This window comes from Delphinapterus leucas, chromosome 2 (genome assembly GCF_059928025.1).
Source record: "Delphinapterus leucas isolate spDelLeu-1000000601 "Yukka" chromosome 2, BTC_Dleu_Yukka2, whole genome shotgun sequence".
NCBI classification, from domain to species: Eukaryota; Metazoa; Chordata; class Mammalia; order Artiodactyla; family Monodontidae; genus Delphinapterus; species Delphinapterus leucas.
This window is the reverse complement of record NC_143130.1, coordinates 90,170,522-90,195,356: the sequence shown is the minus strand read 5'-3', so window position 1 is coordinate 90,195,356 and position 24,835 is coordinate 90,170,522. Positions and strand designations below refer to the sequence as shown.

At 39.5% G+C, this 24,835-nt stretch overlaps 1 protein-coding gene across 1 annotated transcript in view; it reads right to left on the bottom strand.

Annotated features, from left to right (window-relative positions):
• Nucleotides 1-24,835, bottom strand: part of FBN1 (fibrillin 1) — a 253,200-nt gene that overhangs the window by 86,070 nt on the left and 142,295 nt on the right. The window contains exons 15-30 of the mRNA XM_022587160.3: nt 23,769-23,891; nt 20,429-20,551; nt 19,187-19,339; nt 15,526-15,579; nt 13,808-13,933; nt 11,300-11,425; nt 10,616-10,735; nt 10,256-10,393; nt 9,365-9,415; nt 7,598-7,723; nt 5,369-5,596; nt 3,543-3,668; nt 3,295-3,423; nt 2,351-2,476; nt 2,122-2,247; nt 834-956 (exon numbers count right to left, since the gene is read on the bottom strand). Coding sequence (XP_022442868.1) covers nt 834-956; nt 2,122-2,247; nt 2,351-2,476; nt 3,295-3,423; nt 3,543-3,668; nt 5,369-5,596; nt 7,598-7,723; nt 9,365-9,415; nt 10,256-10,393; nt 10,616-10,735; nt 11,300-11,425; nt 13,808-13,933; nt 15,526-15,579; nt 19,187-19,339; nt 20,429-20,551; nt 23,769-23,891 — 1,998 coding nt within the window. The remainder of the gene's footprint in view (nt 1-833; nt 957-2,121; nt 2,248-2,350; nt 2,477-3,294; nt 3,424-3,542; nt 3,669-5,368; nt 5,597-7,597; nt 7,724-9,364; nt 9,416-10,255; nt 10,394-10,615; nt 10,736-11,299; nt 11,426-13,807; nt 13,934-15,525; nt 15,580-19,186; nt 19,340-20,428; nt 20,552-23,768; nt 23,892-24,835) is intronic.

Genomic DNA, 24,835 nt, shown 5'->3' with positions numbered 1-24,835 from the left:
TGCAAAAATGACTATGAATCTTATTTTTCCAATTGTCAAATTTAAATGCCTAATGTCCATTATTTGCTGTTTTACAGATATTTTAAGGTAAAAAATGCTTGAAATAAGTGTATCTGCTTAGATTTTCAAAATTTAATTTTTATAGCTAAATTTATATCTAGGGCTTTTAACGTAGATTTTACTAGGTCCAATAAAATAACTTTGGTTCCCAAACCTAAGTTGTCTTCTTAACCTGAGCCAAAATTAAAATCTACATTACCCACTTCATTTCCCACCTCCGGCTGATTACATGGCTCTTCTAGCCCATGTGATACAACAGGCAGTGTAAATCAGACCAGCAGTTCTCAAATTTTAGCACAAATCCAAAATCACTTGGAAGGCTTGTGAAAACAGACTACTGAGATGCCCCCGCAGGAATTTCTGATTCAGCAGGTCTGGGGTGGGGCCTGAGATTTTACATTTCTAACACTTTCTCAGGTGGTACTGAGGCTGCCCGTCCGAGGAACACACCCTGAGTAGCACTGAAATAGGCCATGAGATCAGATTCTTCAAAACTCTGATCAATCAAGAAAATGTATTTTATATTCCACTTATTGAGCATGCGCCAGGTACTGTGCTGAGTGCTGTACATACTCCTCCACACAGGCAATCTGAACCCCATTTTATAGATGAGAGATCAGATGCCAAGGATCTTCATCGAGGACGCACAGCCAAAAGAGTGACAAAACAAAGATTTGAATTCAGGACTGTCTGACTCCAAAGCCCAGGCCCTGAACCACTCTACATAGGGATCTGTTAGTGAGAGAGTTCCCAGGAAGTTAAAACTGACTTACCAGTGCAGGACCTCTGGTCAGGCATTAGTGCGAATCCTGGCTGACAGCTACATTCATAGCTACCTTCAGAGTTTGTGCAGAAGGTCTCACAGCCACCGTTCATTATGCTGCATTCATCGATGTCTAAGAAAAAGGAAAATAATATCACCTTCCTCTGTGTTTGTGATGATGGCACATGTTTGAAGTTTCCAGGTATGTATGGGTCAAAGAAAACAAAACAAAATACAAAATTATAAAAGCATCCCAGGGCAACTGCAAGTCACTGCATTGTTTGGTTCCTTCCACAAATATTAACTACACCTACTATGTGCTACAGATGAGAATCTAACAGTGAATGAGATGGACACTCTCCCTGCCTTCATAATATTTATACTGCAGTTGGGGAGTTAGATGAACACAACATATGGTGTGCCACACACAATGCAGGAGAAGTGCTGGGCGCTAGAACATATCTCAGTGACAACAATGGGCACGTGGGTGAAATTCTCTGGGTCACAGATTCCGTTACAAACTTGACATTCAGTTTGGCTGAGGTTCCAGTCCTTTTCAAGGACCTGAGCTGGAGTTCTGAGTTGTCCTGGGCCATGTTTCAGAAGAATTTGGGCTGATTTATGATTCTGGGTAGAAACCATGTGAGACTTGGCAGTTCCACATGGGGTATACCTCAAACCAGGCAAAAACTGGCTGTTTCTACAAAGTTTCACTTTGACTCTAAAGCCATGGGACTTTCTGTGCCGCTCTTCCCAGCACAACTAAACCTCCCAAGGGCCAGCCACAAAGCAAAACGCTTGTCCCACAAAACCTCATTTTTAAGGACTGCCAGACTTGGCCTCTATTGCATTGTAAGCTATAAACATGCTATGGTCTTCTTCCCAATAATTATTCTTTGGAATCTCTGAGCTGCTCCAAACCACCTAAGGGTGGAGATCACACCCTAAGCTTTCTGTCTTCCTCCCGGCACTCACCAGGCTGCGTTTATTTCAGGCGGTACTTAGTAATCACTGGCTGATGTGCCTGGGTGTGCATAGGCAGAAACAAAGCGTGTGCTACCGTTCACTAGTCAAAGCAGCATGGGTCAAATTATACTTGCTAGAGCTAAAACACTGTACAGCCTTCATTGAATTGGTTCTTTAAACAGATGGGGGAGGTGAGATCTAAAGATCGTGAGCCACCATGAGAAGACCTTTCCCTCCAGAAAAATGGGAAAGATTAAGTAAAAGTAACTAGCGATGGAAACAGAACTCGAAAGAGACTAAAGAAAATAAATAACATACCATACAGAACTTACCAACACAAAACAGCCTGTCGGGGGTGGAGTGGTAGCCGGGGTTGCAGGCACACTGGTACTTCCCTATGAGGTTCACGCAGCGGCCGTGGGGGCAGAGGTGCGCACTCAGTTCACACTCGTTGATGTCTGTATAGAAGATGAGAATACCAAGCACCCAGCCGTAAGCCTCGGACTCTGGCAGGGGTGTGGGCCGAACGACTGCCGGCAGGTAGGTGGTCTTCCTTCTTACCTATACATGCTGAGATGTTGGGGGACAGCTGATGGCCAGGAGGACATTCACAGCGGTAGCTTCCCTCAGTGTTTAGGCACACGCCCCCTCGGCACAGCAGAGGGTCTCTCTGACACTCGTCAACATCTGCAAAGTAGAAATGACCCCTGTTGAAGCTGTGGGTGGTCGTCCTGCCAGGGCCCCACGACCAGACCAGTGCCCTCATTGCCCAGTTGCTGGGAGTTCTAGCTGCTAATGGCTCACAGGTGTCCTTGTTGGAGAACCGCTATCCACCTCACTCAGAAATGTCTGGGAGGTGAGAAATTACACCCTGCTCCCATGCTGGGGGCTGCCCATGGCCAATAACTGCTTGAACTGACGTGGGAGTATAAAATCTCAGCCTCCTGGCCTCGAGGTGGGACAGCCCTCGGGTACTATTCACACTCCAAGGCCCCTGTGGGATCAGGTTAAAGCTAAAATCCAGTCGAACAACTTGCTTCTCTTCTTCCCCTGCCCTAAGCTGCTTCCCTCACTTCCTTACAGGTTCCTCCTAAGAGCACCCCCTCAAAAAATACCCCCATCTCAGTCCTGTTGCTAGGGAACCTGATCTAATGAAACTATCTTAATCAATCTCCTTTGCTAAAACTGATGAACAGAAACCCTAGAACGTGACCCCTAATATAGCTTACGTTTGAATTGTTCTCTCTTCCCTGGGGTGTCTATTCCAGGTGTTAAACTCACTTCTCAGGGACCCATACCTGGTGTCCGAGGCCACCCGCTGCCCCAGAGCATGAATTCCCTCATTCCTTCCACATGTCAGTCTCCCTCTGCCACAGTCCAATGCGTGACTCACTGGTCAGGAGACCAGCGCACTGGGGGAGCAGGAAGAACCGACATAGGCGATGAGTCACCAAAGCTTCTTGGAATGTTTCTTCCCTGGGCTGATCAAATGGTCACGCACTCACCCATGCAGTTCTTCATCATCATGAATCCACTTTCGTAGCCTTCATCACACTTGCACTCGAAGTCCCCGGGGGTGTTCACGCACTGGCCTCGGCCACAGAGGTCGGGAGATATGCGGCATTCATCGATGTCTGCACAAAAGCAGCAAGTGGCAGCAGATGAGCCTCAGGATAGCTTTACTCCTTGTGGCAACATGTTTAAGACCAAGAGTTCCAAAGGGTATCCCTCCAGGGTGAGCCCCTTCACTGACCTGTGCAGTTCCTTTCTTCAGAATCCAGAGCAAAGCCACTGTCACACCTGCACTTGAAGCTGCCGATGGTGTTTCTGCACTTGCCATGGGTGCAGAGCGTGGGAATCATCTTGCACTCATTGATGTCTTCAAGGAAAATTAAATGTGGGAAAAGTCCATAAGTGACCAATGAGGAGAGCTCAACACCCCATTTTAAACCCAGGAAGTTAGAGGGTCTTGGTCATACTCGTTTTAAAAAATGTGGGATGATCCATGAGAAATAGGACTTTGTAAACAGATCTAGACTTTTAAACTTCTACATTTTAGAAAGTATTATTGAAGAAGTAAAGAGTGGGTTTATTTGGACTTCTAAAAGCCCAGCACACACCAAACGCTGAACTATTTTCCGAATGAAAGAATAAGAAATTCTAAACCACTAGTGTCTATATGTAAGGCATGTGGAAGATTTTCAAATATATTGTCCTACAGCAAGCAATTGAGTATGTTGTGGAATGAGATATTCACTTACGCTTTCTGATGCTTTTTTTTAATACCTAAAAATAAGAATTTCAAAGGAGATGCCATTTATAATTTTAACTCCTTACAAATGACGTATACTATTTAAAACATGTTATCAAATAATGTGTACTAATTTAAAATATTTTCTCAATTAATATGAAGCTTGCGTTAATATAATTAATACGTACAAGAGTTTCTTGAAGACTGCATATGTAACATGTAATTTGAGTAATCTGAGTTTCCCCTTTTAGGGGCCTTTCTAAAGCAAGACCTAGAGCTCAAGAAATACAAGTTCATTTCTACCTAATGTCACGAGATACAGAACTGGCAGATTAAATCTCAAGAACATCTAGTCCTTCTGTGGTAATGGATTGCCACAGCTTTTGTAAGCAAATCATCCAAGTTCCTTTGAATTTACTTAAGAGACATTTTAGAGGGCTGTCTAGAAACTGTCTCTCTAGACAGTACAATTTTAACCCCAGGACTTCTTGAACCAAATGCTCAGTAGAAAAAAAGTCTACACTTTTTAATATAAGGATAATTAAGTGATACTTATATACTCATTTCCCATTTTTAGAAATTCATTTAGCTATGAAGTATAATAAGTAGGTCCAGACACAATGGGCAACCGACACAAAACTCTATACTGAGAACATAAGCTGGGCCTCCCTGAATAATCGGAATTCTGAGAAACCAATTATGATTTTTCCATATGCTGAAGTAAACAAGGTCTGTATCATTGTGCATAAGAAGTTAACTCAATTTTGGAATTAGATTAAATCTGTAACTTCCTTTTTTTTTTTACATGGGTTTTATATTATAACATAAGAAAATAAAATTTGAAATATAAGTCACTGGAGCGTTTGCCATAGGAATGAATTTTGCTGTATTTGGACAAAGAGGACCTGTCACTGGGTCTCTCACACCATTATCTATAGTCAGGTGGACCACAGTGACTTGGATGCTTCAAATCAGCAGATAAAGGTTACCTCTAGGGCTTTAGTAGATGGCATAAACATCTCCCAAGAAGATTTTTCTTTCGTTTATGCTCAGCTTTAGGACAGTATTAAAATCTATTTAACGCTTAACAGTGACTACATGGGAGAGGCAAGTGACTCAGGAAGTCCTGAGATGTAGAAAAAGAAAATCCATGACAGAGTGAACATTTTGCCGTATAAAATTCAGGAATCAAAGAAGGCACGCTGAAATGATCCAGAGATGACCGCATTGATGACATTCATTGTAATTCTGTCAGTAGAACTCTGTGCTCCTGAAAATGCATCCTTTTGACCTAACAGAAGAGTAATCAACCACTGAAACCACTGTACCTTTGAAGAAAGGCTTTCCATTTGTAATTTCTTTTGTGGCGAATCCGGGTCCTCTGGGACAGAGTTCCTCGTACTCAGGTGTGTTCCTCAGGGGACACTCCTCGCACTCCTCGGTCCCCCAGGCTGCCCCGACGGAGCAGCAGCAGGCGTCCATGCGGTGGCGGCCAACCACGGGCAAGGTGCACTCCTCATCCTCGTACCCCAGGAAGCAGGTTTCCAGGCGGATATCTGCCAGAGGGAACGAACGGAGGGAAGCTGAGGAGAGCTGCTCTGTTCTCACTGCCGCAAACTGCCAGCGTTGTGTTAGGCAAAGTACAGGACACATAACGATTTACTACAAACTTATTGACTGAAATTAATTTTTTTCCCTCCAAGGAACCTAGGCTTGGTGGTGGGTTTTCCTTCTTTTTTTTTTTTACGGTACGCGGGCCTCTCACTGTTGTGGCCTCTCCCGTTGCGGAGCACAGGCTCCGGACGCGCAGGCTCAGCGGCCACGGCTCACGGGCCCAGCCGCTCCGTGGCACGTGGGATCTTCCCGGACCAGGGCACGAACCCGCGTCCCTGAATCGGCAGGCGGACTCTCAACCACTGCGCCACCAGGGAAGCCCGGTTTTCCTTCTTAATAAAGACTCTTAGCTGGCAGCTCTTATTTATGTGCACCTCTTCTTGTGGCAAGTATCCTTTGAACTCTAGTTATTTTCTGATAATTCTACATAAGGAGCAGTATTCAAAGAAATCCTACAATGCTCTTTTGGGAGATGTTTTCTCCCTGTACAGACCATGCCTATTACCAGTGCATGCACTTCATGATGTCTTGACATCTCTCTAGCTGAAAGCCAACTGCAGTCTTTATTGTTGGAGAACATCTCAGCTAGCACCAGCACCTTTTTCTCAGATCCACTTCATTTCTGGAGAGGTGGAATAGTAAACTCTGAAATGAGGACTGCCCTACTTGTGATTGAAGAGGAAAAAACAGCAAAGAAAAGCCATCCACTCCTCTTCTCAAGTATTTCTTTCACCTCAACATGTGCTTTTGTGCACATTCTTCTGGATACTTGCGGGAGTGTGAGCTTCCTTTAATGTTAGAAAGCTACTGAAGCCTTCTGAGCAACTTCACATCTGGGTTGCCTCTATTAATTAAGATGGTTAATTTCAAAATGAATCCTAAACTAAACACTGAAGCATGTTTCAACTGAAGAACCTGGAAAAGCGTTCTCATTACATGCTGATACCTCCTAAACAAAGAAGCTGAGACTCAGAATAGGATTAACGGACATCCATAGTTATGAAAAGACCCTAGCCTCTGAATTCCAGCTTTTCTATTCTGTATTGCTTACATTATAAACCATAAAGTTTTATATTTAAAGGCTGATTAATCCTAATTCATAAAGGATGCAAATCCCTTAACTGCATGCCACTCTTTCAACCACCTACAGTGGTCCTTCACTAAAGATGCTCTTCAGAGTGGTTTCAGATATACAACATAGCTGAGCATCACTTCCAGAGTCATGGACTCTGAAACCAGTGATCCAAAGGACATATTCCTGGCAGTCAGAAGCCATAGTAGTAACACCAGAATAAGCCTAAGACCCCACAAGCATGACTCTGGGATCTCAAATCTGCTGCCACTATGAGTCCACAGGGCAGCTTTCTAAGAATTCAGGGTTTGGTGTACAGTCTCTTCCACATCATTGTCACTTGGGTTCTAGCAGTTGTCATGGAGAATCTCATCATGGCTGATATTGACAACAGCCTTCGTTCCCTCAGGTTCACTCCTCAGGCTGTTACACTCTTCACTCCTGATACCCACAAGAGTTTCCTGCAAAGACCTGTCCTTCTGGCTTACAGCAGCCCTGCCTAGCAGGCTAAGGCTACAGTCAGTTTCCAATTAAGCAAAAGTGTTCTACTTACCAGTCACCTAGAATTCTCTGTCCATGGCCCATGGAGGGCAGATTTAAGAGCTCTATTGTTATCCATCACAGTTATTATTCTAAAGAACTAAAGTTCCTCTTCACTGACATGTTCCCTACTCTTTTTATAAAGAATTAATAAAGAGCTGAGTCAGGAAGGCTATTTGTCAAGGAAACCACAATGCATCCTAATAGAAATGCTGAATTTGGGAGGTGTGTGTGTCCGTACTTAGAACCAAATATTCAGCTCTATCTTGTTAACTGAGTTTTTAATAATCATTAAGAAATATTCATTAGAAAAATAATGAACAGTATTTACCTAGGCAAATCCTCCCTGTGGCATCCAAAGTCATCCCACTGGGACACTGACACTTAAATGATCCCTTAGAGTTAACACATAAGCCATTTTTGCATACTCCTGGGAACACTTCACATTCATCTATATCTATGAAGGAAAAAAAAGCATGAAGTTAATATATCTGTATAACATCATTCTACTTCATTCCATTCATGGAGTCATATTATTACCACAACTGAAAATATCATTTTAAACCTGATAAGTTTACAAAACTAGTTTGCCTCCAAATAATTCATGTAGAATTTCTGGGATGTTTGAAAAGCAACCAGACTGAACCCACCTATTACCAAAGATATAACAGTTTCTCCATCAGTCTCAGGGAGTAATTTTTGAGTTGTAAAGACACAGAGCTGGTGGGAGTTCTTGGGGACAGGTCTGGGTACTATAGACGTCTCAGGTAAGGCTCCCAGGGGCCGTACAATTAGCTTTATGAGACCAGAGGGCTGCAAGTGAGTAGAGAAAGAGAAGCCTGGTCTTCCAAACTAGCAAAGAAGAAGTAGCTTGAAGATGAGCATAGAAAAAAAAAATCCTTCATCGAGGAATATGTGGGGCCAGTCAAAAGAGTCTCCTTTGAGAAGTGCTGAGACATCCCAAGAAAGTGTGTATCTAGTTCTAACTCAGCAATGGTCTCAGGCTGTTCTGTCAAAGCCTTGGCGGTCCCAGCTTGAGTGGTGGAAGATGCTCATGTTCATTCATTCATCATTCATTGCATCTGTCTCAAATGTACTAGTCCTTCCCAGTTTGCTTAATGGAGAGCATTATGTTCTCTGCACATTTTTTTGGGAAAAATATTCACCATCATGTTAACCCAAAGAAAGGCACTTACTTGCCGATGCCAAAAAAGGGGAGCGTTAGTCAAGAAACTCACACACACTGTGTCTCTATTTAGAAGAAATAACTTTCCAAGCCAGGGATGTTGAAAAAGATATTCTAAATCTTGCCTCATAAGAGAAATAAATTGGGAGGGGGAAATTTACCTTCTTTGGATTGTTTTGTTTTGTTTTGTTCTGACCACTTGTGTACCAAAATGTGCTGCTGAGGTCAGATAACTTATTAACAGTGGGTCTGGACCAGAGAGAGGCCAAAGGATTCAGTCATCATTTGGAAAGCAAGACCTTGGGTGGGGGATGTAGTGTTCCTCTTTATTTTAACTGAGAAAAAAAGTTCATTTCATTCCACATATGGGACTAATTGCTGTTTTAAAAATTTTTCAGCTGCTGTGTCATGTCAGGTTGTGTTAGTCACCCTGACCTATGTCTATCTGGGACTCCATGAGAAAAAAAATCACAGGAAACTGGAGAGAATCCATGTAGACTTTCAAAAACGAGGCAATAGAGTGTGTCCTTCTCATCATCTGTGACCATGAAACAAACAAACAACAACAACGAAAAACCAGGACAAACCAAGAAAATTGCAAATTTTATAGCCTCATCAAAAACTTCCTTTTCTGTCTTCCTCATAGGTAGCAGTTTGAAGTTGTAGTCACTCAAAACTACGGTCAACCTAAAGCATTTTCAGCCGCCCTGCCCTTTGGCCACAGTGATCTGACGCTAATAGCATATATGCTTGTGAAACTCACGTCTGTTATGTTCGGCAGTTCTCATTATTTTTTTTCCCCTGCTACACATTTCTCACTGGGAAGTTATATGACAGCTTTATCCAGTCCAAGTTAACACAAGCATTCTTCATGCACACAGAAATTTATGATTTATAAATAATCATAAATACCTTCACACTGTGTTCCTTTAATTCTTGAATAGCCTTTACCACATATGGGATCTGTACCAAAAAACAAACAAAAAGCAAAAAACAAATTTGAGATCATATCCAGACTTTGTATGACATGGTATAAGAAACACGAAAGAGGACCTTTAACATGAAATCGATTTTACTGTCATGAATAAGTCTGAGACGACAAAGTGTCTCTGAGATTGCATAGGTGAAGGAGAAGAATGAAATGTCTCCTTGAATAAAGCTCAATTCATCTGAGATATCCTAAAAGACCCAAAGGTACCCTAAAGATCAAACTAAGGTGATGACTAAGAAGGAAATTGACTCGATTTCTCTCTTGCTATTAGCCCTAAAATATGAATCACACTACAGGATTACTGTAACATGGATGTGGAAAACAAAGTTTAGAACTGGAAGATCTCATGCCCTGCAGCATTCACACTATATAAATGCACACATTTATATATCTAAACATTGAATCAGCAAGGCTCTCAAACCTCAGCTTTGCAACAACTTTAGTTTAGTGATGAACAGTGGTGCATTTACATCAATCATTTTGCGGGGAAGAAAACCTGAGCCTGTAAAAAGTTCAGGACCCCTAATCATGAGGTTCCTGAGAGAGCCAATAGGAATTGCTGATCTAGGAAAGCAACTCCAGATAACTACATTACAGTGTGGTGATGGAAAACAATAAATTAACCAAATCACATAAACTTATTGTCCTTGACACTTCTCTTAGTTTCCTATTCAGCCACATGTTTCATTGAGGTCATCAGAATGAAATCTTCTAAAATTCTCGTGTGAACCTAAATGAACAAAGTTCTCGGCTTCCCCTTTCCGAGCAAAGTGCCCAGTGGGCACAGGAGCTGCAGCACCTGCTTCTCTTACCAACTTGGCATGGGGTGCACGGACTCCCCCAGGCAGCACCAAGGGACGAACAACACTGGGACTTTAGCGTTGCTCCATTGATGTTGATCTCACATCGCCCATCAATGACAGTCTGCCAACAAGTGCCCTTGATGGTTTCTGCAGGGGCAAGGGGGTGATGATATTTAATAGACAATAGAATCTATATCAAAAATTCAAACATGTACATTGGAATTACAGCAAGAATAGCATCATGAAACAAGGAATAATGATCGTTTAAAACTTTGTTCTTCCATACTGAAACCCTTTTGCAATAAAAGCAGACATTAAATACAGCAGCACTGATAAACATAGGAAAATCATTCTCAGAAAGACAAATACCTATGCAGATGGTTTTTGTTGGATCCAAAGTACTTTCGGAAGAACATTCGCAAATAAAAGAGCCTGGGCTATTCTTGCAGACTCCATTAATGCAAGGACTTGATTCACATTCATCGATGTCTGAAACAAAAACAGGTCTACATTACTGCTAAAAACTAGTCTTGGGCACAAATGAATATTTAAACTTTGGTCTCATTTGCTACCACATATTCTTCATTAGATAGTAAAGCTGACCTAGATAGATTTCTTTTTCTAGGCCAGATGGAATGCCAAAAATAATAACTGAGCACATCTCTATGTTCAGCACATGGCTGAATCTTTTTATTCGGAAAACCTGGAGCAAATGTAAGTGTGATTTCTGAATTACTAACTCAAATAGCACATATCTAATATTTTCTTCATCTATTAAATGATGGCAAATAAAATGCCAATTGTAGGCAAATACAAAGTGAATACTTTTAAATGGCATTTGGATGCAAAATAAATGGCAAATAAAATACCAATTGCAGGTAAGTACCATCAGTAGCTTACAAAGTGCATAGGAGTGTCATTTAGGATCACAGAATCTCAACGAAGTGACACAACTGTCTAAAATAGAAGTGGCTCTAATTTACCTTCGTGGTTTTCCAGTGGCATTCCAAAAGGCAGCAAAGTACATGGTATAAGAACAAAAATACATCTTACCTTCACAAGTTTTTAGGTCAGGTTTGTATATAAATCCCTTGGGGCAGGTACAGACAAAACTTCCAGGAGTATTTCTACATTGTCCATTGTCACAGAGTAGACTATTCAATACACATTCATTAATATCTGGAAAACCAAAAAACATAAACTTTTAAAAGATCCCATCCTTTGCATGCAATTTCTTTGCATTTTTAGGCTAAGTTTTTAAGGTCATAATGATATGACTAATTCAAGGAAAGAGGCAAAGCTCCTCTACCATTGATCTTTGCTGAAATTACCTATTTTAGGAAAATAGGGGCTTGAGCTGATTATCTATACTAGGTATCTACAAAGTCTAAAGTCACCAGACACTACTGAATTCTCTTCTTTCTTTAGCAGGAAGAAAACCTAGATTTGCTGGAAATCATTAATATTTATATAATTGTTTCACTGTGCCAGAATTAAAAGGACTAATCCTATTGTTTTAAGGAACTAAATAAATATTTAGAGAGTACGGTCCATTTTTGATAAGTATTAGTTCCAGGATGGGTGTCTCTTCTTTAGAATAATTTAAGTGGTCTCCAGTTATGTTTATAAAGTATGAAGCAATCTGTAGAGTTTGTAATTGTCATGAGGAATTTAGACTTGAGATTCAGAGAGCTGAGGAAAATTCCTTGCTTTCAGCTGAATAACAGGCAAGTCTGATGCAAAACCAAACTTTCGATATGTATAACTTAGATAATTTAGGAAATGTAGAACTTAAACAGTTTGTTATACCTCTTTGAGCTAAAGTACATCACTCAGCCCACAAAACAGACTACATATTCACAAGAGACATTTTATACATTGAGAGATTCTGCTTAGATTACCATTTGACAAGCTAGTAGCCCTTACATAAAGGATACATAAATTCAGCACTGGTGGGTTCACAGCAGTAAATATACTTAAATCAGCAACTAACAGTTGTTCCTTGGTATCTGCAGGGGATTGGTTCCAGGGCACCCCCCGCACCAGGTTACCAAAATCTGTGGATGCTCAAGCCCCTTATATAAAATGGCATAGTACTGGCAGATAACCTATGCACATCCTTCCATATACTTTAAATCATCTCTAGATTACTTATAATACCTAACACAATGTAAATGCTATGTAAATAGTTGCTGGTGTATGGCAAATTCAAGTTTTGCTTTTGGGAACTTTCTGGAATTTTTTTTCAAATATTTTCAATCTGAGGTTCATTAGATACGTGAATGCAAAACTCACAGATATGGAGGGCTGTGTTTACACAGTTCTTAAAATATGGGAAAATCAAGTATAAAGTTATGTATTGTCTGAGCAAATAGCATGCTGAGAATTCTGTCAAAATCATATAAGCATTGCTAATACTTCCCAAAAAGGTCAATATTGCAATTCTTAAACTTTGATGATGTCAGAAGAATCTGGAACTTTAATTTGAGGAACTGAAGATTAAGATATAAAATAGTCAGTGCCTGGAACTCTGTGGGAAGTGGCTGGAGCGGATCTTTGATTCCTAGCTTCACACCTCTGAACATAATCTGAAATATGAACATACTTCTGACCTGATGATAATGGGTCCAACTTTGGAGTAGACAGTAAAGCACTGAAGGAAGAATCCCTTCTGCCTCCCAAACTCTCCCTTTTGCGTGATTTTTGGATGAAGCTAAAACATCTCTGTGCCTTTCTGGCCTGCCCAAATAAATAATGATTTTTCATGTCTGCCAATGTAGAGAGGCTCCTACAGGAAAATGAAATAGTAAAACTTTTTTTTGAGTTGAGTCTAGTTTGAAAGTACCATGTATGCTCATATAACAACTGTAACCCCAAAAAAGGGGCCCTAAAATTAAGGGTGTGAGAGAGAAAGAAATCATTTTTCAAAATTCAACTGTAGGCCATAAAGAAGGAAGGGCCAGGTTTAGGCCGGCAATAAAAGTTAGGGAGAGAAAAAGAAACCTGCAGTCGAAAGAAGAGGGTTTTGTGATAAACCTGTGGGCTCCCATGACCTGCTTCTATCCTCCATTTTTTTAGGTACTTGCTTAGCCTGAAACTCAGGTGAAAACTGATTTAAATAGGGGGGAGGGAGAGAAGATACTTTGATTTACTGTGAGTTCTTTTTATGTGAGTACAAATGCCACATAGTTAGAAGGAAAGCAGGTGAAAATGCTCAAAGTAAGATTTCTGCTGTTTTGAAAATAACTGCTACATCTACTTTGTGTATAATGACAATTAGCAGCGCCCTAATAACAAAGGCATCTAGTAGGGGCAGCACTCGGCTTCAACCTGCGCAATTAGAGAACTGCACGTTGTATGAGAGGGACAGTTGCCATGTTCCATCCTTTACATAGTTAAACAAAAGATATAACTTGTCAGGATTCAGCTATGCTGACACCCAAAGTGTAGAGCATCCATTTGTCCAGTCCTTTAAGCTACTCAAGAGCAGTTTCCCTCAAGCAACAAAAGAAAGAATGCATGATGCATGAAGTGTCTTAGAAAACAGGTGAAACGTCTTACCAACACAATTTTTCCCAGATGAATCCACTTCATATCCTGAATTGCAAATACATTTGTAGGTCCCACGGAGATTTTCACAAATTCCATTTGGGCAGATATCAGGGTCTAATGCACATTCATTTATATCTACACCACAAAAAAATTCAAAATCATTAACATTCTAAAGTAAACATCAAATGAACTATCAAAAACTAACATTACAATAACTGTAGAGACCTTAGGACCTCATGAAAATAAAGTTTCTCCTTGATGAGAAAGTTGATCCCTTTTTCTCACTACAAGGTATTCTGACTCAAGTCTTCCTTCCACCAGTCCCTGAGAGGAACTTGGCATCTGAGCTAGAACTACAAGATTACCAATCCTTAATCAAGAGAAGAACTCCTGGACTTCTTCTTGTACAAACATCAAGGTGAAAAGGTTGATCAAATACAGAGCCCAGGTTCCTACAACTGCTCTCCCTGCCATCAGCCTGTCCTTCTTCAGTCTACATTCTACACTGCCACCAGACTTAACGGCCTCAAAACAAGGTGACTGTGTCATTCTCATGGTTCAGACTTTCGTAGGTTCGACAGTATTCTCAAGATTAAATTAAAATATGAACTCTTTATTCACTTTAAATCTCTTACTCTGCCATAAACACATCATGCCCTCTTCACTCTGCGTGGGGAATGTCTGGAGCAAACCTACACGTTGGTCCGAAGCTTGCTCAACCACCACCTGCTCTGGAAAAGCCTCTGCTACTCTGTCCAGATGAGGCTGGGTCCTCCTCTTCCGTTTGCTGACAGCCTGAGGAGAGCTCTAATAGTCAAGGGTGATGCCGAGTGACAGTCAGTGAGTGGCTAGTCTCAAATCTTGTTGCCCGACTCTTCTATAAATCAAGGTTGACCTTTTTTTTTTTTTCCTTATCCAGGTACCTATCACAACTTATTTATTCCCCACTAACTCATTCATTATACATTTCCTTACTTGTCCTCTTTTCTCCTCCAAATATCCACCTCGCCCTTTCTTTATCCACACATAATAATGAAATCAATCAAGAGAATGAACTGACAATCGAGTCAGTCTATTTTTTCCCAGAACTCTCTTGAATCAAATCATTTAGTTTTTTATTAGTAAAGTAATCCCTTCCTCTTACTTGTCACCCATTTTTACACTTGTTCCAATTCTCCCGTTTAATTTCTTTTATGGCACCAGTATTTCTCTACTTCTAACTTCTACACTTAAACATTTCATTTTCTCCCAACTCAGTTAATTGCTATCACCACCTGCTACAAAACACAAGATGGCTCCCTACTGCCATCTGAGAATGACTGAGCACTTGACCATTAAGAAGGTGTTCAAAATGTGCATAGGTTCAATTGAGCTCATAACCCTGAATTGTACTTGATAGTGGTAGATCCAAAGGAGGGCCAGGCTGCCCCTTCTCATGAACGAGCCACCATGGTCACTGTATCTCGTTCACATCAGTGACCCTGGGAGAGCACCCAACCCTTCAGTAATGAGTGCCACACCCACACCCAGCAATCCCAGGACCCGCTGTGCCATAGCTGTTCTGCCACTGGGGGCTTCTAAGTGTCCCAGGTAGATCAACGCGGTGATGGCCAGAGAGGGGGGTCGGACCAGATTGGTGTAAAGGGACCAAGTGGAAACCCACAGGAAGGCCCAGTGCTGCCTCTGCACATGCTTAGTAAAATTCAAAACAAGTCCTAAGTCCTTACCACTGCCTGCTGACGTCATTCCTGGCCCACTGCTGCAGAGCGCCTGATATTCCGCTGCAATAAATTAACAGACAGTAAATGATTCCCTTGTTTGCAGAACAGGTCGATCCTGCCCTTGGCTTTGCACACATCATTTCCTCCAAAGTGAGTGGAACTGAAATAAAGTGGTAAAGGAAAAGGAGGCATCTCCTAGGGGAGTCACACCAGGCTCCTATTTTAAAGGCTCCGCAATCACCGTGGAAAACGACTTAATAAGGATATAGGCGAGTTCCAGCAATTCCTTGTGCGAGCACTTTCGGAAAAGGTGTTTTTCCTATGGCTTGATTTTTTTCACCAGGGAACACTTTACACTTACAGTGAAATGTGTCTGTTAAAATGTGGTTTCTTAACTGTTAATAAAACTCTCTCCCACCATCTTGGAAATAAATTTTTTTCTTAGTTCGAGCTATTTTTTTCAGTACAATCAAGTTCTTAACATTTTCTCATTTCTCTCTGCAAATTCTCTAGCCTCCCCTGACAAGAATAACACGGTATCTACACTTGCATTTACGTGTATTTTTAAAGTTAATATTTATCAGGATGCCAGATTCATTCTATTATATAAATCCATAGGAAATGTATTGCATAATGTTAAAACTGGATCTTACTGAAGAAATGGAGGTATATAGAATATGTTCCCAAATTTGTGATGGAATCAGATTTCTATTTCTTAAAATTGATGCAATGCTTTATACACAATTCCAACAATATTTAGATAAACCTAAGAGTGAATGATGGAAATGGAGAACTAATAGGAACCACACTTAATCCAAGGAAAAGAAACGAAGTTTCCCTTAGTTGCCCATGGTTTCTGGCAACTACAGAATCTCATGGTCAAATGCAGATCAGTTGTGCTTAGGTGGCAGGAGAAGTGAATATTAGGGATGTGGCTTTTTTACATAGGCCACCTGTACCTCGGTGCTGAAGCAAATAGTTCCTATACCTCCACATTCTAGAAAATTGCATTCCTGATGACAGGGGATGCAAAGGAGTTATAATTTTTTATAGATTAAAAAATGAAGGTTGACTCCTTCAGAGCCTCTGTCTTCTACCAAACATAAATTTGAGAAAAGTGGTGAAATCCCTTAATTTTTAAATCATCTTAAAAGGATCCAAAAAGGGAAAAAATGGGAAGGTGGCTGCCATTGTGTTTGAAAGCCAGGGACTGGCAGCAGAAAGAAATACATCCGCTTTATTCTCTCACATCAGCAATAAATTAAAGCACTTGTGAAATAGTGTAAGTAATAAAACAGGAAAAACAAAATCATGCCAGTTTTGCTGAAAGCAATTTTATAATTAGTGTTAAATTAGCTGATGCTTAGCCTACATGGAAGCAAATTATTGTCATTATTCTTTTCCATTTGGGCAGGATCTGGTACTAGACTCTGTAGTGAATTCAGATCAGCATGGGTTTGAATGCTGATGACAATGCTTATTGCTGAGGGTCCTGGGAGCAAGCCCTTTCCCTCTTCTAGTTCCCTCTTATATAAGTGTAGAAAATGATACCCAACTCACATGGTAGTGCTGTAGATTTACTGAGAGAACATGTAAAGTGCTCAGCACAACTCAAGCACTTAATAAATGGTAGGTGTTGCTAAGCTAACTCAGTGTTGTGCCATGGAGACAGTGGAATGAGGACAGAAGAGAAAATTCCTAATCATTACTCTTCTGTGGCTTTAACTGACGGATTTCTACAAGGAGTAAATGCTCAGCAGCCAGTGAGATGTATCTGAAAATATAGTTTATTTGACTTCCAGAGCACAAAGATGAACTTTAGATGTTAAGTGGTTAGAATTTCTCATTAAATTGACTAAAGATATTCCTTCTGGATATTTCCAGTCCCCTTTAAAATCCCTCCTCTCTCCTGAAATAAGGGACATCCTACATTTCAATCCTTCATGATTTGGCATTTTCATCTATCAAAGAGGTGGAGAAACCAAACGGGATGGAACTATTTCCACATGTGGACCACTTTTGTGTAAACTGATTCAAATATAAAAGAGAAGGTAGTGGAACTGAGCTTCAAAATGTAACTCTCTTTAAGCTTTACTGCTTAAAGAAATTTGGTTTCTTTGGGTCATCTTTTTAATTTCATTTTCCTATGTAGCATAAGAATTCTCTGGAGATGTAATTGGGGTCCAGAGGAAAAGGTAAAAACAAAAAACTATATGCGCCAAGGATCCTGGATTCTAAGTTTTGGCTATTCTACTCATTCAAGACATGGACAAATCACCTATATCCTTGTACCAGTTTTTAGGATACCCATCTATCTTGTAAATTCAAAGTATGCAAGGAAAGTACTTTGAAAAATTAAAGTAGCAAACTTTACTTTAAAAGGATGATATTGATAATATACAACTATAAAGTTGTATGGAAGTATCTTTTTAGATAGAATTATATTTGTATACTATATAATCGAAGTATTATTGCAAACATGTATTTAATTGTTAGTAATCATATATGAAATGACTGGGTGAAGCAGTCATCCAGAATAAAGCTTTCTTTCTTTAACTGGCATTCCCCCATTTTAAAGACTTTTAAAGTCTTCTACTTAACTTTCTCTAACTTCTCATAATACATTTTAATTTCTGTCTGATTTCAAATATTATCATTTTCAAAATGGCAAATATTTAAAAATTGTGAGTTCGTCTTTAATAGATAGTATCTAGGCCAGAAATGAACTAACTGAATCTTAGAGGTAAACCAACCAATCAGAGCTACACGTTTTCAATATTAGGACTTATTCTACTTTAGGACATTAGAAGTCAACTACCAAGCTACCTTAAAATTACATTCAAATGTTGACAGTCTATTGCTTTCATTTCAATAAACTATTTTTGCCTTACAAACAGAAATAATTTACAACTGGAGAGGATCTTCTGGATTACCTAAGACAATTCATTTTGTAGATGAAAAAAATGAAGATCCCTTTTCCATATTATTCTATTTCATAATTGTTTACTAATGTAAGCCATCTCAAATCCTTTTGAAATTAGGTGAGAAAAATTCCTAAATAAACAAAAATCCACAAAAAACTGAACCTCCAATTAAGTAATTTGTCTGCCTGTGGCTGGGGAGCAGAATTCTGACTCACTGACAAGTTTTCTTTTCACTATGCCATGTCACTCAAATTGAGAAAAACACTTTTTCCCTAGAGTTGAATAAAATCATTTAGGAAAAGGACACCTAAAGCAGCCTGAAGGATTTGAACAAAATTCACAAATGGCCTTTTGGAAAAAAGTTGGAAACATTCAGGTAACCTGAAAATTATGTACTTTTACACTCGGTAGAATTCTGCTTTTATAATAGTTCCTACAAAATGTAAACACTGTGAAGCTACTTTAGAAAACAAGGCAAGGCGCACACACCCTAGAAAGCATGACTATTACTGAGGTGGAGGAGTTCAGATGGGAGGCATGAATGTGCTGCCTAATCCAAGTGATGGCTGGGCCTGTGAGGAACATCTGAGCAGAGGCTGAGCAGCCCCTGCCAAGACCCCAGCAAGGTACATGATGCACCTGGAGAGCAGACGCAATCTTTCCCCGTGATTTCCAAAAATGCAAAGACTGCAGATGGTGGCGGAAGGCTGGGAGTACTAGGGCATCCCCATGACACCACATACCTGAATTCTGTGAAGGACACGGTTGGCAAGGTTCCCCAAAAGCATACTCGGTGCTGGCACAACAGCACTCAGATTTGGTAACAGCACCAAACAAGGGTTTGACACACTGGCCTCTCTTGTATCCACCGTAGCACGTGCTCCGCATGTGTGTGTCTACACAGGAAGAAGCATCTGTCATCATACTATCGCTTCAAACGGATGGGAACCCCCCAGGTCAAAGTTGAAGCTGGTTTTATGTAGCCATTGTCCCTGTTCTAACTCACAGAGAATGCCTCTGGTATTAGGTCCCAATAGAAAACAAAACGCAACAAATCATTCTGCATTCAGCTTCCAAGCACTGGAAACCAATTACTAGACTCTTCCAGCTCTCTAGGGACTATTATGGTTTACCCAACTGTGAGGTCCTTAAGGGCTAGGATTATACCTCACTCATTTTTTTCTTCCCCAGGAGTGTACAGAGAAGGCACTTAATAAATGTTGAATGAATGATGACCATTCAATCTCACCTTATGATAAATAAGATCTTTATTAGAAATACAGACGACCTCAAAATAAACATGCAATTAGTGAATATCTGAATTAGATGTACTTTCCAAAAGGAGGATGTTTAATCTGTAAAAGGTTCATTTATACAAATCTGCAGATATTGGTCTAACTAAGCAGTATCATCTTTACCACCAGGAGGGGATTTCCAGCTATGTCCAATCCTCTCCCAATTCAAAGGGTCTACCGACTACCTTTCTTAAAAATAATTTGGAAAAACTTTGTATCTATTTATCAACAAATCTCAAACTCTTTATAAAGCCACATAAAACTATTATCATATAAGTTTCTTACTTATCCATATCCTCCTCTGCATTCTATACCTCCCTTGGGACATTTAATTCCCTAGATGAAAATGAAATGTTCACCATGAGATAATGGGCACATACAGGTCAATTTCAAAGACCATTATCAACGAAGGAGGGTTGGAGAAAATTGGGGACAGTTAGGTGATTAGGAAAGACAAGGGAGAAGGAGAGGTGGGGATTCCCTTGGTTTTCATTTATCTCAGCTCGTCTTTCTATGCCTTAAACTAATATCCATGTCATACAAGAAAAGAACTGACCCTGTTGGTTTGTTGCCCCACAAATATTAATTGTATCATATCTGCTACAGTCAAGTACATTTATTATTGGCGGATCTTATTGACTGACAGAGGATGGATCTCTATCGTACATCTAGTTACGGCTTTAACCTTACCAACACACACACGTCCATCCAGACCCACGGCCAGTCCAGGAAAGCATTCACATCGATAGGAGCCGTCAGTGTTGACACAACGCCCATTCATGCAGATCCCAGGTGTTTCACACTCGTTAATATCTGTGGTGGGGAAAAGCACTTATTAAAAATAAAGCCACTTCACACAACATTGTAAAGAAATTATACTCCAATAAAGATGTTAAAAAAAAGAGAAAAAAAAATAAAGTGACTTTATCTAAAGACATAACATATTTACAGTTCTAAGACTTGAAAATGGGGAAGATTTACAATAATACGCAGCGTCAACAATAAAAGCTCAGTGAGATGCATTTCATTTTCCTCTGAGAGAAAAGGAACAAAAATTGAGAGAGATAAACTGAGTTTATTTCTTTTCTATAGAAATCTATTTCAATAACATTCTCCTGAGATTTTTTTTTTTTTTTTATCCAAAGTAAGAATCACAAAGGCAAAAACAGAATTGGAAGAAGGAAAGTGACAGCTAAAAGACAAAGGGTCTTGTGTAATGTTTCACATGGCAATTTTTCCAGGACTGTCAGAAATCTAGCTTGATAATAAACTACATCTTTGGCCTAGGCAGGAAGCTTCTCTTTTTGGCATCCAACACCCAGACTGGTGTCCATTCCAGTATCACTCATGCCTTAACTCTCTGGGAAAATTAGAATGGCATGAGGAGACACAGAACTAAAGCCTGGATGGAACACCATACAAAAGGAACAGAAAATGAATATAGATGATTTTGATGACAACTCCTAGCCAATTGGAACCCAGCAAAGAAAAATCTCTCTTAAGCATTACAAATATTTTATAGTATCGTATGTGTATCCTTAGGGAGGCCTGGTAAAAGATTTTATTGGGCACATACTAATAATAGCGGATACTTTTCCCCCTGAACATGGTACCAAACATGTTCTATTTCCAACATGGAAACAGAAATGGTACCAAAACTGTGTTTTGGAAAACATATAACACTTAGAAACAAGTCATTTTATAACAACTCCTTTTATAATATACAACTGGTGTAGGTGAATATTTCCTTTCTTCTGACCTTAAAAAGGCAAATTGAGACTGAAACACCTCTGCGTTTTACATAGCTTGTGTTATTTGGCACAAAATATATTCAGATGGTCCAAGATTCCGTGTACAGATTGTATTTTAAAACAGCAGTTATATTTAAATACGTGAACTCAAACTGGTTCAGTTATTCAGGTCACCTTTTTGTTCAAATTGAGATCTACAGTAAAACAGTGGTGACTACAGCCTGAAATGTAATCCAAAGGTTTTTTTACTGGGGACAGCGATGGAACATAGATCCAGAGGGCGTTGCTCAAAGTGAGTGGCCTCCACCTTCAGAGAGTGATCAGGGAGACCAGGCTGTTCATCAGATTAGTTAACTGTAGCGATTAAATTAGCATTGTTCATTCAGCTTTGAACAGTTACATCTTTGTGGGATCAGAACCAAGTGTTCAGCATTAAGAGAAAATCTTATCCCATGATATCAAGAAAAAGGTGATGGAAAAGAAATTCAGCATACAAGAAATTTTTTTCTTTTTCCTTCCTTTATTTTTATTCTTACTACAAGTGTGTGTATTCCATCTTCTCTATACATCAGAATAAAGACGACACAGGTAAGAATATGGAGCATTTTCCCCCTCTCTTTCTCTCTAGCTCTGATTCTTAAGCCAGAATGTTAAAGTCAGAGCAGACTTTTAATCATCAGGCACTTTCAAAAGACTGGAACAATCCATTTATCAATAAGATACTAGTTCACTGATTGCAAACAGTTGCAAAACCGGGCTTCACCTATGAGGTCACAATATCTTCTGAAATAGTTACAACAGCATTATCTATTGGCCACCCTTAAGAGTCTGTGGCCTGGGTCACTGGCAGCCTATAGGTACTGAAAGTGAATCTTAGCATGCTCTGTGCATAGGTAAGAGAGAGGAGCGTGTGTTCTCAGAAAAGTTCTGTTCACAAAGGGACTTTCACATTTCCTTCTGTTATTTTGTTTGGAAGCCTAGTTCCAAATATTCCAGCAATCATTCCCTTCCCCTTTCTTTTTCACTTGTACAGCACTTAATCTGCACAATTTGGTGCTTTGTTGTATGCTGTCTTAATATTTCCATGCGTTAATCTTGTCTCCCCAACTATAAGTTCCTCCCAACACATAGCTCAAAAGCATGGAAACCAATTTCCTACTTCAAATTTGAAAACAAACAAACAAAAACACCTTTCTCTTGCTGTGAAGGCAGATTTCCATGATATTAAGAGCTATTTATGTGAAGGTCATAGAGAATGTAGGTAAACAACCAAGGGCTAGGAGCTCTTTTAAGCCTAGAGAAAATACACATCATGCTGAAGACTTAATACAAGGACTTAATATAAGGGCACCTAGAGAAGAGGCACCATAGGACTTTTTCTTGCCTTCTCCATCTTGAATAGCCTGATGCTCTCTCTACCTTCTACATCTGAAACTATGGTTTTGAGTGTCATATTTTAGCAGATTCCCTGGATCTATTTTGAGTATGAGGTTCCTTGAGAGGTCTGGTTGCAGCTCAGATCTTGGACACAAGGGCGATAATTACTCATCCTTGACCGCATGAGGCAGAGAAACTAAGCACAAATTTAACTTCTTCTCCTGATAACTCCAGTTATCTCCTGATAATTCTTCTCAGGACCCCAATTTTCAACAGCACAAATAAAAATCTTCATTTTGCTTCACTACTTGGAGCAATAAGATTATTTCAAAAGTTACAAAGCTAAATACTGGCTCCTGGTTCCTTTATTTCTTCTGCTTAACCCTGTTTCCCTTTTTTGCTTCTGTGATTTGATAAAGCTTAAATAAATTGTGTTTCTTAAGGTATCTGGAGGAAATTATGAAGAAGAGATCACCACAATAAGAGTCTACAATATTTTGTCCAGTGAAGATGTAAGAGGTGGCAAATGACAGCCATCAAGAAGCCAACTGTCATTATTCCTCAACTGTAAGGAAGAGGCAGAACTCAGCTTATTTAAAAAGATGCTCACAGCTGTTGGTAGTCCAAATGGTAGTTCAGCTTCTCATTCATTTGCTATGGAGCCTATCAGGCTCCTTTGAGAAGACACCAAACACCCTTTCTGAAGTAAGAACAGCCTTCTGGGCATAAATCGTAGCTCTCTGGATGGCTGGACTTAAGAAGGAGTTCCAGTCAGGTTTCTTAGTACAGAGTTAGGGGTACTTTAAATAGGGAGAATCAATAGGGAAAGGTGGTAGCTCTAAGCAATGTAGAGAGGAGAAAAAACGGGTGAAGAATATGATTTAGAGTTTTATAGCACAAACCTTTACAATAACGCCCATCTGATGCCAGCTGAAATCCAGGTTTGCAAATACATTTAAAACTGCCATCTTCATTGATACACATTCCATTAAGGCACATATTCCTTATGCTGCATTCATCCATATCTGAAAAATACAAAGGATATATTTTCTTATGGCCAGATGAGTAAGCTTACAAAGGAAGCCAACCTGGATCAATATAATTCTGTTTCGTCACATTTCTTTACTTTTTGTTATTATTGTCTAAGGTTAATTTTCATCCAAATTATAGCTTACAAAGAGAAGAGTGGCCATATGAAATACGTATCTCAAGTTCTCAATTTCTGACATGTGCATGCAAACTATAGGGCTAAATTTATTTTAGGACATGTGTGTATATATATACATATATACTTACACAAGCATATACGTATATATATAATATGTATATGCACGTATATATGTATATACACATGTATATGTATTAGACTCATAATATATATCTATGAAATTTCATATAAATATATTTTTCATATAAATATATATATGAAATTTAACTCAATAAGAGCTACCAAGGCTCTTTTTAGGAACAGCAGTTTACAAACTGAAAGGTGTGTAAACAGCCTGATGGTTATATTTACAGATCCACATTACTTCTAATATACTGAAAATAAAAACAAAATCGAAACTAAGAATGATGAAATGTATTTAGGCTACTTCTTGATTCTTTAAAAAGTAGAAACCAGAGAACTGCTTGCAGTTTGAAGCAATTTTAAATAGGGATAGGAAAAATGTATTTGTAAAATGCAAGACTTGACTATAGAGTATAGCCATGACAGCTAACCTTTAGGATCCCTTGAGCATACAGATATTTCTTTAAATTCATCAGTATGCTATTTTATTTAATATTACAGCTGTCTTAGGAGGCACTTGCTCTTCTAGACACAGTGTGTTTTCACTTACAGGCTTTAGTCAGACCGAAGTAATTTATGATTTTTTCTTTTTTAAACAAGACTCTATCCCAACTGAGAATTTTGGCATTAAGTCTTTGAATTGAATCACTGAGATAATATTCTGCCAAAAATGTTTCT